This window comes from Culex quinquefasciatus, chromosome 2 (assembly GCF_015732765.1).
Source record: "Culex quinquefasciatus strain JHB chromosome 2, VPISU_Cqui_1.0_pri_paternal, whole genome shotgun sequence".
In the NCBI taxonomy this organism is placed as follows: Eukaryota; Metazoa; Arthropoda; class Insecta; order Diptera; family Culicidae; genus Culex; species Culex quinquefasciatus.
The window spans coordinates 69,866,489-69,881,157 of NC_051862.1; the positions used below are offsets into that span (position 1 = coordinate 69,866,489).

At 39.3% G+C, this 14,669-nt stretch overlaps 1 protein-coding gene across 2 annotated transcripts; it reads right to left on the bottom strand.

The window, feature by feature from the left end:
- Nucleotides 1-856: 856 nt before the first annotated feature.
- On the bottom strand, nt 857-7,168 carry LOC6032363 (E3 ubiquitin-protein ligase Siah1). Of its 2 annotated transcripts, none has more exons than XM_038254560.1 (4): nt 6,704-7,168; nt 2,778-2,971; nt 1,890-2,715; nt 857-1,140 (listed from the first exon to the last, which is right to left on the bottom strand). In XM_038254560.1, the coding sequence occupies exons 1-4, from the start codon at nt 6,830-6,832 to the stop codon at nt 928-930; spliced, it is 1,362 nt and encodes a 453-aa protein (XP_038110488.1). In that variant the 5' UTR covers nt 6,833-7,168; the 3' UTR covers nt 857-927. The 2 variants fall into 2 exon arrangements, with proteins under 2 accessions (XP_038110488.1, XP_038110489.1); XM_038254561.1 differs by lacking the exon at nt 857-1,140 and adding an exon at nt 1,157-1,347.
- Nucleotides 7,169-14,669: the final 7,501 nt, after the last annotated feature.

Here is a 14,669-nt window from a genome sequence, read left to right on the forward strand (position 1 = left end):
GCACGTGGTAAACAGCTGGTTTTTACAGACGATTGATCTACTCGATTTGGCTATGTCTGCGTAAAAAAAGTGTAAACAAAGTCAGCTGCTTGGAATTCAGCCAATCACAATCGTTCAAAACCAAAACAATACTTTAAATACAAATACTAACACAGAATGATGGTGTGCGTGAGAGAAACCGTGGAGATCTCGGTGGAGATCTCTATCGATAAATTAAAAGTGAGAGTGTGTGCGTGCAACATGGAGTTCAACTTTTTGAAAAGCCTTGGTAAGCTTCACAGCAACTGCACATAAAGTTTAACTCCATGTTGCGATTTGACAGCTCGATTAAAAAGTTGTCAAACGTCAAATACAATAACAAAGCAAAATGACCGAGGGGTAAGCAAATGCACAACATAAGTCAATTTCAATTAAAAAAATCTTTTTAAAGTTTTGGCGAAATTGTATGTCACACACGGAGAAAAAAGAGTTGCCAAAGTGTTCATGAAAATGGGAACCTCGAACAAACTGTTCAAATCCCATGGTACGATTTTGAAAAACGTACCATGAAATTTGAATACTTAGTTCGTGATTCCCATTTTCATGAACGCTTGTTCACGATTTTGGGAACTCTTTTGTCTCCGTGCAGTCACAGAAATTTAAGTTAGAAAATATATCAGAGTTATTTAAACTTGGCTATTTTCATTAAAAATAATATTTTGCAATAACCCCTCGTAATTTATCAATCAGCCCAGTTATCGAGCAGCATTCCATATCTGGGCATGCTCTTGGCACAGCTATCGACGGCCAAGGGCAAAAATATCACGGATCACGCGGAATCCTAAGGGAGTTTCGGACAAAGATGTACACACCCAAATCTGTTACAATACCTTAATAATCTATTGAAAAAAAAGTCGACATCCTCAAAAAAACAAGAACAACATCACACTACCGTCGGAACACCGGCTTGCTCAGACAATCGGTCGGATACCGCTGCAGGTATAGCCGGTCGTCCTTGGTTTTGTACGGCTGCGTGTACATCCGGCACACGTTGGCCGTGGTTTTGCACTCGCCGGGCGGTGGCCTGTTCACGACCGCCGGGCTGTGCTCGCTCGTCGACTGCCGGAAATCGGTGCTCGTCAGTGCCATGTACGAGGGCGGCTGCAGCCACAAACCATTTCCGCCGGTTGGCACCAGAAGAAAGGTAAAAGGTTCGTTGTATTAACTTATTTTGGTTTGGTTTCGTTGTTTATTTTTGTACAGTATTTGTTTTTTTTTTTGTTTGATTTGGTTTACTCGCGGTGGGTTTGGTTTATCATGAGAGATTGATGGAGGGTTTGTGTGTGGGTGCCGTTAGTTTGGCCAAAACTGGCCACATGAAAGACAGATTAGAGAAAGAGGGAGACACTGGTAAATGGTAAATGAAGCACCAGAATAACAAGCACAGGACAAAAATCTACGAAAGACCACGTGTCTCCATTGTTTGTGCTTTGCAATGGAGGCGCATGATCTGCTAAGAATTCTAAGCAAAATGGTTGTTCTAAGTCGCTGGATTTTCATAAACACTATAATTAATCATACTTTATTTTGTTTTTTTTTTTTTTTTTCGATGAATTGACTGTATCAAACATTGTGTCAAATGGTCAGGCTCACCTGTCGAAAATTAATCGCAACGATAGATCATTCCAATGTGATAATAATTATTGTTCTATGCAAAGTATTTAAACTACAGATCAAAAAGGGCTAAACGGGTATTTCGGACTCGGAAAGCTTCCATAACCTTCCACAAAAAAAAACCACCATTCATGTAATTCAGACATTCACAAAAGCAACGCAATTTGACGATACAATGAAGCTTATCATCCACCACCACCTCAAAATGTAACAAATTCAGACTCCAGTTCACTCACCGCATCGAGACGATTGATCGACGGTGTCAGCAACGGGCACGGTTCCTGGTGCACGATCGGAGAGTCCTGACCGCTAACGCCCATTCGATTGATCGAGGAAAATTCCGGCGATCGTTGAACGCCTGACGTGCCCACCTGCGCCGGTGCCGAGGTCTTTCGAGACGGTGCCTCTTCCGATGCCTTTTTAGCCCCACCGGACTTTCCAGGACCACTTTGCCCTCCACCGCCCGAGAAGCTTCCACTGGAAGTGCTTCGTCTCAGGTTCGGCTTGAGCTTACCCTTCTCGGAAAAATTGAACGGCGTCGGCCGGGGCTTGTTCGGCTTGGTCACGGATCCATCGGAGAGCTTACGCTCGCGGCCTTCCTTTCCGGGCTCGTCATCTTTCTTCTTGACGATGAACCGGAACGGGATCGTACCTTCGTGCAAAAAGTGTCTAATCGTCTTGAACGAAACGGCCACGCAGTCTTCCTCAACAATACAACGACTCAAGTCCTCACAGTCGGACACGCAATTCTGCACGAACTTAATCTTCCGCAGCTCGGAATCACTCTTCGATCGAATCTCAAACTCGTAATAGTACTGACGAGCCTCCTCGCGTCTCCCAAAGTACACGATCATGAAGTAAGCCACCCTGGCTTTGGCACTCGAAAGAAAGTAAAACAGAAACTTCTTGCTGAACGCGTCCACCAGCTTGATTCCTCCCTTGGACGACTGTTCAGAAAACGGAATCTCCGACTCTTGGAAGTACGTGAACGGTTCTCCCAGCTTGGCGTGATCCTCCATCAGGTGATCCTCGATCTGGAACTGCATTCCCTCCCAAGGGCAACTGAAACAACAACCACCAAAACGTCAACCATGAATCACCCCCGAAAATCACCCAAAACTTACGTCAGCACGTTCAGCTTGGAGGCGATGCAGCGATACGGCCGAAATTTGCACTCCTCCAGGTGGGATCGCATGTCGGACGAGCCGAAGAGCCACGTGCAGCCGGCCTTTTTGTACGGGCATGGCACTTTGTTGGTGCTCTGCCTGACCAGGTTCTCGATCGGGTTGGAGGCTTTGCGGTCAAAGTACTCGGAGCACTAAAGATGGGGAAATATATAAAAAATAATAAATTTTAAAAACTTAAAAAAAAGTAAAATTTATAAACTGTCATTTCTTAAAATTCGAGACACTCACAAACTTGGAACAATTTTGTGTCAATTTGTTATTATAAAACATAAAGCAACAACCCGTAAAATTCGCATGGTTCTGTAAATGTTCCGCACCGGAAACGGCCACCGCTGTCGAAATGACAATGGCCACATTCAGTATCAAGAACCATGGAGTTTGATCATAGACTAATAAAAGACTACAAAGTGGGCTTTGAACCATGACTCAACCTTTTTATGACCCCTCGGCACGGCCGGTTCACTGTCAAAAAATACAGATCGAAATGTCATCATCTGGCAGCTCTGACTTTGACATGAGGTTTCGCGCAATGTTATTGTTTATGTTTTTGTTTTGATTTAAATGAAACATGAATCAATACCATCAAAATCAAAAGCTATCCAAAGCATTTTTTTTTCATGCAAAAATGTATGGACATTTTAGTGCGCACTTTGCCCGGTAAATTTCTTTTTAGGAAAAATGATGGCAAAAAATAAAAATAAAAAGGCTAGGCTAAACACCTGAAGTTTGGTAAACCTTATTTTATAAACTTTAAAGATCCTTATTTTATAAACTCCGATCAAAATGACAAAAAAGTGACTTTTCCTAATAACTTTCTAAAACTTCAATGATTTCACTTCATTTTTGTAAATACGTAAAATTGACTCTATAACAAGTGCGCACCTTTGCCCCGCCCAGTCACGAAATATTCTAGCAGAGCTGGTTCTGTCAGAATCCTGCTAGACCCATGGAACGTTTCTGCTAGAATGCTGTTAGAATATAAAAGGCAATACTGCCTATGTTCACATAAATGTCCCATATGCAAAAACAGCAAGCTGAGAAAAACGCATTTAAAGTTTGTCCCACACATAAGGCTACGGGTTAAGTTTTCATGAAAAAACTGGATTTCCTCCTGATTTCTAGAACAAAGTACTGGATGTTATATGCTTTTCTGAAAGAACACAAGATTTTGAACCAAACTGCATCATTAACTCAAAATCGATGAAAATGCATATGGGACATTTATGCGATCATGGGCAGCATAGTCCTATGTAAAAAAAAGTCAAATTCCAGAGTTTTTTTTTTTTTTTTTCAAAATGTCCAATAAACCAAATTTTTAGTTTTTGCTTTTTGGGTGTTTTTTAATACCCCTGACTCAAGGCGGTTTCAAAAACACCCAAAAAGCAAAAACTGTAAATGACACATTCCGCCGTGACGTTGCAACGCTTTGACTTTTCTTTTTTCAGTATTTCGGCTGTAACTCAAAAATTACATCAAAAAGGTACATATGTTATTACAGATTCGGAAAGTACATTAAATTTCCTATAAGAAACAATGTTCAAACATTATTTTAAGTGAATATTCTATGTTTGAGAGGGGAATAGGTAGCGTGACGTTGCAACGCGTGACTTTTTCTCAATCCTGACCCAATTCATGTTTCGCCATTAACTCTGCTCTGTTAAACGACAAATTTGGAGTTCTTTTTCTATTTTTAGTGTAAAATTGGCCAACAAATCGAATGCAATCATTAGTTTTTCGAAAAAACTAAACCTCGATTTTTAAAGACCACTTACATTTCGTGACGTTGCAACGCTCTGTTTTTAAAAACAGGGTTTTTCGTTGCGTTGCAACGTCACGAAATTCTAGTTTCAAAATAAATCATAGTTTTTTGTTAGTTTTATAATTGAAGATTAAAATTTTATTATAAGACATTAATAGACAATACAAGGACATGTAAATTGATTGGCCCGCCCATGTTAGACACCCCCCCCCCCTCCCCCTATACCGCTTTCACCGTAGCAGTAAGATTTACGAAGTTTTCCAAAGCGTTTTCAAAGTACTTTTTTGTATTATTCCATTATCACGAAGGACACCCCCCCCCCCACTCTCCCGTCTTCTATCCGGGACGTCCATGCATTACGTAACGGCGTAATATCAAGAGGGAGAGGGAGGGTTCGAGGATTTATACAAAAAAAGTGTATCGGAAATATATTACCAGGGGCTGGAGGGGGTCTAAAAATATAAATGTTTTGTTACGTAATGTAAGAACGCTCCCTTAATATGTTAATGGTTTGGGCAATTCACAAAACACGTGGAAGTTTTAGAAGAGAGGTAAGGAGCTTCAAGTTTTCAGGAGAGCTGAAATTTATAGATAAAGTGCCCATATTTGTTGATGGCCCCTAAGGGGTGATCTGCAAACAACGTAACTTATTTGGTTGACTCTAGTGCTTTTTAAAATAAATTTGAGGAAATAATAAAACTGTTTACCTGCGCAACATACCATTTTTAATTGCGAACAACTAAACGTTGCATACAACTTATTTAAGTAAGGGTTCGTCCAACAACAGAGTGACAAAATTAAAAAAAAAAACAATCGAATCACGTGATTTTTATTGTTTAATGAATTTCACTGTAACTTACAAAAGGCTGTGGGATAAAAAAAACGTTGCGTTGTATTAGAATAAACCCTCACGTAAATCAATTTATCATAAAGGGGCCATCCAGTAACCACGTGATTACTTTTTTGAAAGTTTAAGAATTTCGGTCTAGTTTGATTTATTCAACAAGTTTCACAAAATACTTTTTTTCTGTTGTATACAAACTTATGTGACGGAATTTGTGAATGACCCGTGTACAATTCTTCTGTAAATAAGCTCGGAAACATTATATAAAAAATATATAATATTTAGTATCCTTTTATCTTCAACAACCAACTACGCATACACCTTTTTTGCCATGTGACCAATATGATTTAAAATTTCGTGACGTTGCAACGCAAACTTAAACCTGTTGTAACTTTGGATCTAGACAAGCAATTTAGTCGCTCTAGGTTGCATTTGGAAGCTCTTTCCAAGTAGAAAGAGCATCCAAAATATCAAAATGATTGAATGTTTAGTTTTCTGTTGACATAAACATATGTCCCTTTTTCGTGACGTTGCAACGCAATAAAATGGTAAACTTACACTAGTTTGAAAAAATACTCAACTTAAGATAAACTGCAAACCCATGACATTTCCGTTTAGTACAACTAAAAACCTACAAAATGCAATCAAAAGAGTATTTTTTGGATTTTATTTCGCTGAAAACCAGGAGTTTTTAGAAAAATGTTTTGAAACGATGATTTTATCACGAATTGATGCATAACCTAACCAACTTGTACAAAATGATATTCAAATGATTAATCAATGAAAATCATGATTTTTGAAGCTTCAAGTAGTCTATAATCGAAGAAAAATATCCAAATAGCTCATACACGCTTTTCAAAATTTCATCCTAAGGTGTACATTGCCGGAGAATGTGTCAAATTTGGTTTATTGGACCTTTTCAAAATAAAACTCCAGAAATAGCAGATTTTCAAATCTTCTTTTAATTTCAATTCTTTATCATTTTTAAAATTTGGCGACTGTGGACAAGATTAAAAACTTGTGATGGAATGATATATTGAAACAATCGTTGAAATTATGATTCCTGAACCTGAATCAGTCCTTTTTTTTAAATCACTCTATATAAACTCCAACGATTTTCCAGCAACATTAATATCGCTTAACAGTATTGAGTTGATAACACACAAAACTTATCACGACGCCAAACCAAACCTTTAAAAAACCTAAATCCAGGCAAAATTATCCTCACACGACTCACTTCCGGAGATCCACCTGTCTTACCTGACACAGCTTAACGTTGAGCTTCTCGACGCAGGATTCACACCCGATATGGCGCTGCCTGTTGCACTCGTAAACCATTCCATCCGGAAACTTCCGGCACAGCACGCACTTTAACTTTTCAACGTCCATCGCGACTTGGCGCACTATTCCGACTGGGAGCCTCTTCAAGTTCTGTGCTGAGACTTCGTCGGCGACGATGATTCAAGGCAAATATTCAAATAGCATAACGTAATCTATATTGCCGGCAGAACTGGCCAAGCCCATCTGAATGAGCGCACGCTTAGAACTCACTACAAGTCGAACAGCAGATTGGTCGGAACCGGGCGAATGTTTAACTTGTTGGCACGATAACTTTCCCCCGCGAGGTTCAAATAACATAATATTTGAGATTTGAGGTCTACTTTGTAAATCTATTACGCAGATAGGCACATCTTTCTGATTCACTTGCCGCCCTCAAACTGACTTCGAAAAGGCAAACCTTAAAAACCAAATACAAAAATGTTAAGCCCATTTCGTGCGAACTATCTTATCGCCGTTCGCAGATTTGGCAGATTTCGGCAAAAATCATTATCTTATCAGTGGCAGAACCCGAACACTAACTAGTACCCCCGGCCGATATCTTCAAACGAAATGCGCGCCACGCTAACATGCCGGCTAATCAATTCTCTGAGATTTTGGAAAAGATTATTTTTTAATTTTGCCGAAATTCGATTTTCAAAAATAAATTCTCTAAGATCTCGCATATTGCCTTTTCTTTGTATTTTTTGAGTTAGATGAAACATGTCAAAATAGTAGTTTATGCAACAAGTTGCAAAAAGTAGATTTTTTTCAGCAAGAGTCGTACACACAAAAAAATATATTATTTATGGTGCAACACTTTTGCACGTCATTAAACATTTAAATTTACATGCAATTTGATGTAAATTTGCAACAATTATACGTTAAAACATGATTTTACGTGTGATTCAACCGTTTACGTCGAATCTCAAGTTTACATAAACTGAGTTTACATATGGTTCATTTTTTCCGTGTCGAGTAAATTCACATATTTTTTTCTGTGTACAATTTATCCAACAATGTTTACCAAGTTGGATAAATACGACGAGTGCTGAAAAAATCTAGTTTTGCAACGAGTTGCTCTCAACTTTTTTTGCAATTCCGAAAAACGCTTCTTGAATGGTATTTTAAGTCAAACATTCATGTGTTTAGTAAATTCACCGTTCAAAACAAAACAAAAATATTGAAAAATGATACTAGTGTCGAAAAGTTCAGCACCCGTTTCACTGATAATGAAAGGTATTAATTTTCCAGGCCGTTTCGTGTCTCCAGTAGGACGGGAAAAGTTGACAGTTTTAAAGCGGAATCGCAAACAGGGGTCTTTTTGCATTATTTTTTTTCCATACAAGTCACCACAAAATTTTGGGGATCGTCATACAAAATTGGTATGAGAATGTATGAAATTCTTTATCTTGAGAAGGAATTTTCTGAAATTTTCAACTAACGATATCTCGTAATCGTAAGCTATTAACCCAACTTTTAATGTTAAAAATTGAATGTTTTGGGCTGATAGAAATATTTCAAAAATGTCATCGATTCGTCTCAGAAATGCAACAAAGAAAATTATCTATTTTTAGACCTTTTTTTATTTTTTTAGATATGATAAGACTTTTCTGAAAAATAATACATAGGTACATAGGAAAAAATCCCGATTCAATTTCATTTTTTTTCGATCCGCTATGACTTGAGAAGGTTTCCGTTTTGATAAAAAAAAAAAGTTTGTTTAATCCACCTTAAGGGGGTTGGTGCCTTCCTCACATTAATGTTGTATTATAGGTTGTATTTTCAAATTAATTTTTGAGTTTGTTTAATTTCTTTATTAAGTTTTTTGTTATTTATTTTTTTATTTTTTCATAATTATTGTTTTTATCAGAACAGCAACTTTCAATTCTTTTTTAACAAAATCTCCAAAATAAAGGAGAAAAGGGGGGCTGTAATTGAATTTAAAAGTGCTGATATGCCAACATTAGGTGCATGATGGAATTGCATGCTGTCCCCCTAGTCTTAGTAAACAATGTCTTATGAGCTGGGTAATTCTCTACCAACTCACACGAAATCGGGAAAAGTTGCCCCGACCCCTCTTCGATTTGCGTAAAACTTTGTCCTAAGGGGTAACTTTTGACCCTGATCACGAATCCGAGGTCCGTTTTTTGATATCTCATGACGGAGGGGCGGTACGACCCCTTCCATTTTTGAACATGCGAAAAAAGAGGTGTTTTTCAATAATTTGCAGCCTGAAACGGTGATGAGATAGAAATTTGGTGTCAAAGGGACTTTTATGTAAAATTAGACGCCCGATTTGATGGCGTACTCAGAATTTCGAAAAAACGTATTTTTCATCGAAAAAAACACTTAAAAAGTTTTAAAAATTCTCCCAATTTCCGTTACTCAACTGTAAATTTTTTTGGAACATGTCATTTTATGGGAAATTTAATGTACTTTTCGAATCTACATTGACCCAGAAGGGTCATTTTTTCATCTAGAACAAAATTTTCATTTTAAAATTTCGTGTTTTTTCTAACTTTGCAGGGTAATTTTTTAGAGTGTAACAATGTTCTACAAAGTTGTAGAGCAGACAATTACAAAAAATTTGATATATAGACATAAGGGGTTTGCTTGTAAAAATCACGAGTTATCGCGATTTTACGAAAAAAAGTTTTGAAAAAGTTACTTTTTGCGTTTCTCTTTGTTTCGTCGTCCGTGTCTTATAGTCAAGGCTAAAAACCCAAAAATAACATGTCTAACGGCAAATCGTGTAACAGGCCAGGTTTTGATGGATCTAGGCTAAATCGACCCTGCTGAGTCCGAATATCGCGGTCACGAAGCCCGATTCCTTAAGGGACGCGAGATATTCAAGATGGCGACCAATATGGCGGCTATAAAGTGAAGTCAACAATATCACAGTATGAAGGTTGTCGACGTGTTGATTTTAACTAATTTCGGGTCGCTGAACCCGAATATGACCATGAAAATCGGTCACGGCGATCCAGGAGCGTGTAATCCAAGATGGCGTCCAATATGGCGAATAGTGAATCTTCAAGTATTTTTAAACAACATGTAACAAGCTTGTGACCGATCAAATTTAACTAATTTGGGGTCGCTGAACCCGAATATGACCATGAAAATCGGTCACGGCGACCCAGGAGCGTGTAATCCAAGATGGCGTCCAATATGGCGAATAGTGAATCTTCAAGTATTTTTAAACAACATGTAACAGGCTTGTGACCGATCAAATTTAACTAATTTGGGGTCGCTGAACCCGAATATGACCATGAAAATCGGTCACGGCGACCCAGGAGCGTGTAATCCAAGATGGCGTCCAATATGGCGAATAGTGAATCTTCAAGTATTTTTAAACAACATGTAACAGGCTTGTGACCGATCAAATTTAACTAATTTGGGGTCGCTGAACCCGAATATGACCATGAAAATCGGTCACGGCGACCCAGGAGCGTGTAATCCAAGATGGCGTCCAATATGGCGAATAGTGAATCTTCAAGTATTTTTAAACAACATGTAACAGGCTTGTGACCGATCAAATTTAACTAATTTGGGGTCGCTGAACTCGAATATGACCATGAAAATCGGTCACGGCGACCCAGGAGCGTGTAATCCAAGATGGCGTCCAATATGGCGAATAGTGAATCTTCAAGTATTTTTAAACAAGATGTAACAAGCTTGTGACCGATCAAATTTAACTAATTTGGGGTCGCTGAACCCGAATATGACCATGAAAATCGGTCACGGCGACCCAGTAGCGTGTAATCCAAGATGGCGTCCAATATGGCGAATAGTGAATCTTCAAGTATTTTTAAACAACATGTAACAGGCTTGTGACCGATCAAATTTAACTAATTTGGGGTCGCTGAACCCGAATATGACCATGAAAATCGGTCACGGCGACCCAGTAGCGTGTAATCCAAGATGGCGTCCAATATGGCGAATAGTGAATCTTCAAGTATTTTTAAACAACATGTAACAGGCTTGTGACCGATCAAATTTAACTAATTTGGGGTCGCTGAACCCGAATATGACCATGAAAATCGGTCACGGCGACCCAGGAGCGTGTAATCCAAGATGGCGTCCAATATGGCGAATAGTGAATCTTCAAGTATTTTTAAACAACATGTAACAGGCTTGTGACCGATCAAATTTAACTAATTTGGGGTCGCTGAACTCGAATATGACCATGAAAATCGGTCACGGCGACCCAGGAGCGTGTAATCCAAGATGGCGTCAATATGGCGAAGAGAGAATCTTCAAGTATTTTTTAACCAACATGTAACAGGCTTGTGACCGATCAAATTTAACTAATTTGGGGTCGCTGAACCCGAATATGACCATGAAAATCGGTCACGGCGACCCAGTAGCGTGTAATCCAAGATGGCGTCCAATATGGCGAATAGTGAATCTTCAAGTATTTTTAAACAACATGTAACAGGCTTGTGACCGATCGAATTTAACTAATTTGGGGTCGCTGAACTCGAATATGACCATGAAAATCGGTCACGGCGAACCAGCAGCGTGTAATCCAAGATGGCGTCCAATATGGCGGGAGAGAATCTTCAAGTATATTTAAACAAGATGTAACAGGCTTGTGACCGATCAAATTTAACTAATTTGGGGTCGCTGAACTCGAATATGACCATGAAAATCGGTCACGGCAACCCAGGAGCGTGTAATCCAAGATGGCGTCCAATATGGCGGGAGAGAATCTTCAAGTTGTCGACGCCATCTTGGATTACACGCTCCTGGGTCGCCGTGACAAGCCTGTTACATGTTGTTTAAAAATACTTGAAGATTCACTATTCGCCATATTGGACGCCATCTTGGATTACACGCTCCTGGGTCGCCGTGACCGATTTTCATGGTCATATTCGGGTTCAGCGACCCCAAATTAGTTAAATTTGATCGGTCACAAGCCTGTTACATGTTGTTTAAAAATACTTGAAGATTCACTATTCGCCATATTGACGCCATCTTGATTACACGCTCCTGGGTCGCCGTGACCGATTTTCATGGTCATATTCGAGTTCAGCGACCCCAAATTAGTTAAATTTGATCGGTCACAAGCCTGTTACATCTTGTTTAAAAATACTTGAAGATTCTCTTCGCCATATTGACGCCATCTTGATTACACGCTGCTGGATCGCCGTGACCGATTTTCATGGTCATATTTGAGTTCAGCGACCCCAAATTAGTTAAATTTGATCGGTCACAAGGCTGTTACATGTTGCTTAAAAATACTTGAAGATTCACTATTCGCCATATTGACGCCATCTTGGATTACACGCTCCTGGATCGCCGTGACCGATTTTCATGGTCATATTCGAGTTCAGCGACCCCAAATTAGTTAAATTTGATCGGTCACAAGCCTGTTACATGTTGTTTAAAAATACTTGAAGATTCACTATTCGCCATATTGACGCCATCTTGGATTACACGCTGCTGGATCGCCGTGACCGATTTTCATGGTCATATTCGGGTTCAGCGACCCCAAATTAGTTAAATTTGATCGGTCACAAGCCTGTTACATCTTGTTTAAAAATACTTGAAGATTCTCTCTTCGCCATATTGGACGCCATCTTGGATTACACGCTACTGGGTCGCCGTGACCTATTTTCATGGTCATATTCGGGTTCAGCGGCCCAAAATTAGTTAAAATCGACACGTCAACAACCTTTATACTGTGATATTGTTAACTTCCGTATATAGCCGCCATATTGGTCGCCATATTCGAGTTCAGCGACCCCAAATTAGTTAAATTTGATCGGTCACAAGCCTGTTACATGTTGTTTAAAAATACTTGAAGATTCACTATTCGCCATATTGGACGCCATCTTGGATTACACGCTGCTGGATCGCCGTGACCGATTTTCATGGTCATATTCGGGTTCAGCGACCCCAAATTAGTTAAATTTGATCGGTCACAAGCTTGTTACATGTTGTTTAAAAATACTTGAAGATTCACTATTCGCCATATTGGACGCCATCTTGGATTACACGCTGCTGGATCGCCGTGACCGATTTTCATGGTCATATTCGGGTTCAGCGACCCCAAATTAGTTAAATTTGATCGGTCACAAGCCTGTTACATGTTGTTTAAAAATACTTGAAGATTCACTATTCGCCATATTGGACGCCATCTTGGATTACACGCTCCTGGATCGCCGTGACCGATTTTCATGGTCATATTCGGGTTCAGCGACCCGAAATTAGTTAAAATCAACACGTCGACAACCTTCATACTGTGATATTGTTGACTTCTCTTTATAGCCGCCATATTGGTCGCCATCTTGAATATCTCGCGTCCCTTAAGGAATCGGGCTTCGTGACCGCGATATTCGGACTCAGCAGGGTCGATTTAGCCTAGATTCATCAAAACCTGGCCTGTTACACGATTTGCCGTTAGACATGTTATTTTTGGGTTTTTAGCCTTGACTATCTGTCGCGGGTGACCATGAATGGCCATGATCGATGACGACCAACTTTTTCAAAACTTTTTTTCGTAAAATCGCGATAACTCGTGATGTTCATAAGCAAACCCCTTATGTCTATATATCAAAAATTTTGTAATTGTCTGCTCTACAACTTTGTAGAACATTGTTACACTCTAAAAAATAACCCTGCAAATTTAGAAAAAACACGAAATTTTAAAATGAAAATTTTTGTTCTAAATGAAAAAATGACCCTTCTGGATCAATGTAGATTCGAAAAGTACATTAAATTTCCCATAAAATGACATGTTCCAAATTTTTTTAGTAACGGAAAATGGGAGAATTTTTAAAACTTTTTTAGTGTTTTTTTCGATGAAAAATACGTTTTTTCGGAATTTTGAGTACACCATCAAATCGGGCGTCTAATTTTACATAAAAGTCCCTTTGACACCAAATTTCTATATCATCACCGTTTCAGGCTGCAAATGATTGAAAAACACCTCTTTTTTCGCATGTTCAAAAATGGAAGGGGTCGTACCGCCCCTCCGTCACGAGATATCAAAAAACGGACCTCGGATTCGTGATCAGGGACAAAAGTTACCCCTTAGGACAAAGTTTCACGCAAATCGAAGAGGGGTCGGGGCAACTGCTGTGTGAGTTGGCGGAGAATTACCCAGCTGTATTTTTCAGTAAAAAGTTCTTGTAAATCTTTGTCGAGACAAAATGATGTATTCAGCAACATAATTAATACAGACTTTTTCCAGAAGAGACGCAGACACTGCTTATGCAATGTGGCAACCAGGCGATATGCATGCTGCGCGACTCTCGCGCGTAAGCAAAACCCGGCCTTTGAGGTTAGGCAAAAATCACCCTTTCTAGTAGCTACAAAAAATCTTTTTCATTGCATAACTTTAAAAGTACTTCACTAAACAGAATAAAATTTAATAGGGTTTTAGGGGATCACAAAAGGAACAGAATAAGGCAGATCCGGCCAAAATCGGTTCAGCCAGTTCTGAGATAATCGTGTGGAAAAAAATCATGTCCACACACATCCCCACAGACATTTGTTCAGAATTTGATTCTGAGTCGATAGGTATACGTGAAGGTATATCATTTTTCGAGTGATTTTATAGCTTTGCCTCAGTGAGGTGAGGAAGGCAAAAAAGCAAAAAAAGACGATCACGAACAACCACCCGTCCCCACTACTGCCACCGAACTTCCCAATAGAATAATGGACCGAATCTCGTTCAAACAAACTCATTTTACACAACATTCTGGTTTCCCAGGGAATTTCTCAGCTGAGGTCGGGCCCTAGAACCTACGACAACACACGCTGACATCATCGTTTAAAGACGATCATGTGACAGAATGTTCGGTTAGAAATTCGGTAGCTTGATTTTCAATCACCCACAGAGGAGGTACGGGCTTGGGGAAGATGGTCTTATCACTAGATGTAGTAGATATTATCACGG

What these genes read in the sequence shown, in the direction of transcription:
- LOC6032363 (XM_038254560.1), bottom strand. Translation starts at nt 6,832, where the DNA reads ATGGACGTTGAAAAGTTAAAGTGCGTGCTGTGCCGGAAGTTTCCGGAT. An exon ending in TCCAAGCTGAACGTGCTGAC is followed by an intron (nt 2,716 to 2,777) that starts GTAAGTTTTGGG and finishes TTGTTGTTTCAG; the next exon opens with TTGCCCTTGGGAGGGAATGC. An exon ending in CGATCAATCGTCTCGATGCG is followed by an intron (nt 1,141 to 1,889) that starts GTGAGTGAACTG and finishes TTGTGGCTGCAG; the next exon opens with CCGCCCTCGTACATGGCACT.